We start from the raw sequence: 5,202 nt of genomic DNA, 5'->3' as shown, positions 1-5,202 counted from the left end.
ATAAAAGAAGGAAGTTTGTTGGGAAGAAGAAAGAAATTAATAGGAGTAGATAAAGAGGGTTATGGGGGAGGAATACAATTGGAATACATTTTGTACATCCACAAAAATTTAATAATGAAACACACTTTACCTATTATTAACATATAATAAAGCCATTAAAATAAAATTTGAAATATTATAGGTAACTTTATCAAAAAAGAAGAGAAAACTAAATGAAAGACAATATTTAAAATCATTTATTAGTTAAGAATTCAATATAAAAATATTTAAAAATCACAGAACCCAACTGTGAGAAAATAAATAATCTACTTAAAATCAACAAAGTTTCTGATCAGAAAATTCTCTAAAGAAGATAACCAAAGAGAAGATATATAGAACATATTGTTCGGCATCACTAATCAAGTAATTATAAAAGTGCAATAGAATATCAGTATACGCCTTAAAATTATCAAACATATAGTATAAGACAAATAGTTATCAAATATAGAAATATTGAATGTTGTTGGCAACACAAATTAATAAAATAATTATATAAAACAGCATATATGTTTTTCTCAAAAATGAGAAAACTGTAAGATTTGGTAGTCTCATTTAAACATGACTATCTAATGAATATTAAAAGAATACATCAATATTTCTGTATAATCTCATTATCTTGACAGAATTATTTTAACTCTTTGTGGATTTATATGTTTATTATAAGATGCATAGATAAATGTGACATAGTTAAGACAACAATATACAGGTACATGAATCAAATGATACATTTGATACAAAACGAAGAACCACTGTGTCATCATGTCTTGTGAAATGAGAAACAGATAATATAATCAATATGATATCCTCTATTTTATATATGGATCTTAAGTAGTAGATCTCATGCAGATTAAAGTGAACTCTCATGGTATATGGGAAGTGTGTTTGTTAATAGAAACAGGTTTCAGTTTAACAGTAATAACTTCTACAGCACATGTATGCTTAGCAATAATCAATCCTTTAAAAACAGAAAAATTTGAAAGACTTATAATCACCAAATATTATGATTACATAATGAATAGCTTCATGGCAAGGAAAAGTACAACTGGTATAATTGGTAAAACTTCTAGCAATAGGTGAGTAGGCCTTTGGATAACAGTGTTGGGAGTAGAGTACTGTAGTGACACAATCAGTCTTCTGTGAATGTGCAAATTTCTGACGAGAACACTAGAAAACTATATGAAAAAAATTTTAAAGAGAATTACAGGAATGAAGCTTCTTACAAAACAACTTTATGAAGATTTCCTGTTTAAACCCCAATCATCATTGCATAAGAGGGCACAGTAAATATAAGATTCACTGTACAGCTTAAATTACAGACTGTCGCAACCTCAGATTATTCTCTGATCACACTAGCTCTACAGAGTTAGATAGATTTCCAGTACTAGGCATATTTTCCCTCTTGTTGGCCAGGTCTTAGGTCCAAAGAGTGAAGTCTATTACAAAGAAGCATACAAAACTTTTATACTCTTAAGGTCATCATGGCATGCTGGTCATCAATGTGGTTAACAGAAGTCATAACTGGGTAGATTGCTTGCCAGCTATGTTGGTTGCTTGAATAACACATTTCACTACCATGATATTGGAGAAGAATCTACAAGTACTAATTTACTAAACCAGCAAAATTCCTACCAGCAATCTCTAGACATTTGTCCTTATACTGACAAATAAGTGAACTCTTTACCCCTAATCAAGGAAACTTCTCTCTGAAACCAACAGACATTTCTACAGAAAGGCACAATCAATAAAATTGCAGATGTGGAGTCCAGTCTCAATGTAGGTAGCTATAAAAATTGTGGAAGAAGGAAAGGAAAGATTATGAGAGTCAAAGTATCAGGAACAATGAAAATGCGTCTTCTTGAAATAGCAGACACTATACCCATAGAGTCTCACAAGCATGACTGCCCAAATATGAGCTGAACAAATATGACACCAATAAATATGCTCAACTACACAAAGATTTCTGTAACTATAGACAACTAATAAAATCTGGACAGAGAAGAGGTGGTTTTCCCTAGGAAAGAGAACATCAGTGTCAAATCCATTACCCCTGAATACATACATACATACATACATGTAACATAGAAGTAACATTATTTATCTTGAAATTATTATAATAAGAAATACATATGTATATACATATATGTATATGCCTGCAGTAGTAATATTAGTTAATAAAGAGACCATGAATTTGAAGGATAAAGGGAGGTATATGGGAGATTTTGGAGGGAAAAAAGAAAATAAAGAATGTCATTAAGCTATAATCTCAAAAATAAAAAAAAATGAAAACTGAAAAAACAATACAAAATGTTTTCAGAATGAAATCACCTATGTTGAATGATAGTAAAATAACTCATATGAGAATAGTGTTGATGTGAGCAATATCATATTTCCTTTAGGAAAAACAAGAATCCTATCAAATTAAGGTAAAGAAAAATAACCGTCCAAAAATGATTTAGGATGAACTCGTATGAATTCATGAGTCATAATTCACAACATTTTACATAAAAATCCCAAAAGCACAATTACAATCTTTAATCAGCATGCCTAGGGAATTAAAGTAATTTCTGTTAAAAATTCAAAAATGAAAAGTTAAAAATAATTTCTAAATAGTGTAAATTAGGCATGTGGTGTATGATAGAAAAAGAGCACCCAGGATGGGTATGTTCATAAAATTTGTCTTAGAGTTCTCAGTATGGATGGACACAAGACAACTCTGTTGACAAGTTCTCCAAGAGCATCCTTCACATCCTTGTTTCTCAGGCAATATATGAACGGGTTCAGCATGGGACTGATCACAGTATACATCAATGAGGCAATCATTCTTCTCTGATAAGGATGAGAAACAGAGGAGCTGAAGTAAACTCCAAGTCCTGACCCATAGAACAAGGAGACCACACAGAGGTGAGACCCACAGGTGGAAAAGGCTTTGTACTTACTCACAGTAGAGGACATCCTTAACAAGGATGAGATAATCTGTGAATAAGACATAAAGATTCCTATCATAGGAATCACACCTAATAGGGAAGTCAGCACATACATAAAGATATTAATGACGTGAGTATCAGAGTTGGCTACCTTGATAACTTGTGCCAGTTCACAGAAGAAATGTGGGATTTCAGTTCCTCTGGAGAAGTTTAATTCATTCGTCAATAGAATAAGAATCAGGGAGACCCAGAACATGATGATCCAAAATATCAGGACCAGAAGGGTACATACCCAAGGACTCATGATAACAGTGTAGTGGAGGGGATGACAGATAGCTACAAAGCGATCATAGGCCATTAAAGTAAGTAAAAAATTATCCATTCCAACTAAAATAGTAAAAAAATATACCTGTGTAAGGCATTCTCTGTAAGAGATGCCTTTTCTCTGTGAATGCATGTTCACTAGCATCTTTGGTATTGTAGTTGAGACGAAACAGATGTCAATAAAAGACAGGTTGCAGAGGAAGAAGTACATGGGAGTGTGGAGGTGGGAGCTAGAACTGACAGCCAGGATGATGAGCAGGTTCCCAAGCACTGTGACGAGGTACATGGACAGGAACAGTCCAAAGAGAATGGGCTGCAGTCCAGGATTATCTGAGAGGCCCACAATGAGAAATTCTGGTATCAGTGTGTCGTTCTCTGTTTCCATTTAACTTTTGTTTCTGCTAGAGATGAGATAAGGAGAGTTTTCAACTAATACCACTGTCAAGTCAGAAAATAACCTGGGGAAGCATATCTTTCATAATGACAACAATTCTCATTTACTTAATCAAGTGATTTTTTGTAATCATTTGTATACATATGTAATCATTCTTTTTTATTTAGTCAAATATATTTCTTCTTTAACTTCTAAAATTGCCATTTTTTTAATAAACCCTACAAACACTTGACATTTTCTTGTTATTTTAACTTTATAATTGCGGTAATTTATTTCTTTTAATAGAACAAGTATTTACCTCTATAATCTTCACGACTTCGTCATTCTGAGCCCATGATTGTTTTCTAACCTCATGATGCTTACTATTATTATGCTTATTGTTTAAAAATGTCTTGTGAGCAGTATATTTTGAAAATGTCAGCTGTCATTTTTATATTATTATTACTAATATAAATCTGCTCCATTATGATAATTATTTTGGATGCATAACAAAATTTCAAAAGTAAATATTGTACAATGATTTAGAAGTTAAATTTTTTGACATATTTCTTTAACAATTTTGGTTCATCTATTGAGATCTATGTAGTCTTGAGAAATTATGTGACTTCTTACATTTCTCATGCATAACTATCATTGAGAATACCCAAAAGGTATTCTCTGGAGAGGCAGGAAATGATGATGTATTTATGATATAAATACAACAGGGGTGTTTCCTCTTTGAAAATAATGCACTACTTTGAATTAGTGAGGTTTCCTACAGCTCCTTCTTTTGAACACTTGCTTCCAAGTGAATGTCTCTGGATAAAGAAAAGAGTAGCAGTCTCTAGAGATGAGAATATGAAACAAGAAAGCACACTATCACTATAATAAGCAGGGGGAGTACATTTTCTTATGCTCTTACCTCTCCATAAAGAGGAACAGGAATATGTTACTATAAAAGCATGAGAACTATAGGTCAAAATTTAAATTGGTTAATCTGATTACAGATATTAAAAGATAAGATAATATAAGCCAATTCATCAAAGAAAAGACAGTATTTTTTTAACTTATATAAGTTACTAAATTTTCCATGAAAGAAAGTGTTAGCATTATGAATGCCTAGGAATGTTATTTGACTCTGGAAAAAATACCTGCAAAGTAATAAAATATTTTATCCCGTGAGAGTGAAAGAGTGGATTATAATATCTTCCCTGAAATAGGAACATTTGAGAAAAGACCAAAAGGCAAAAAAGAAATGGAGAGAAGTATTCAAGCTCAAGAGACTAGTATGCAATTTCTCTCTGAGGTGGCAGTCTGGCATTTGGCTTGTGAAATATGAAGCAGAGGATGAGGACCTCAAGGACAAGGTATGAGGTTCACATATTGTCTTCTGTGTTTTCTTTGTCTCTCTAACATTGACTGATTCACATTCTTTGTTAGTCTGAAATCCTGATGGTTCTGTTACATAATTTGTATTTTGAAGGAATTACATTTTGATCATTAAACTTTAGGAGCTTGTGGGAGCCCACAGTGACTCACTCC

General features: G+C 32.4%; 1 protein-coding gene across 1 annotated transcript; it reads right to left on the bottom strand.

The window, feature by feature from the left end:
• Nucleotides 1-2,703: 2,703 nt before the first annotated feature.
• Nucleotides 2,704-3,672, bottom strand: LOC126494473 (olfactory receptor 867-like). Its single transcript, XM_050131840.1, has one exon. The coding sequence runs from the start codon at nt 3,670-3,672 to the stop codon at nt 2,704-2,706; it is 969 nt and encodes a 322-aa protein (XP_049987797.1).
• Nucleotides 3,673-5,202: the final 1,530 nt, after the last annotated feature.

The sequence above is a fragment of the Alexandromys fortis genome, unplaced genomic scaffold (assembly GCF_014885135.2).
Source record: "Alexandromys fortis isolate MF-2015 unplaced genomic scaffold, M_Fortis_MF-2015_v1.1 scaffold_350, whole genome shotgun sequence".
NCBI classification, from domain to species: domain Eukaryota; kingdom Metazoa; phylum Chordata; class Mammalia; order Rodentia; family Cricetidae; genus Alexandromys; species Alexandromys fortis.
The sequence above is the reverse complement of the archived record's forward strand: the minus strand, read 5'-3'. Positions and strand labels throughout refer to the sequence as shown.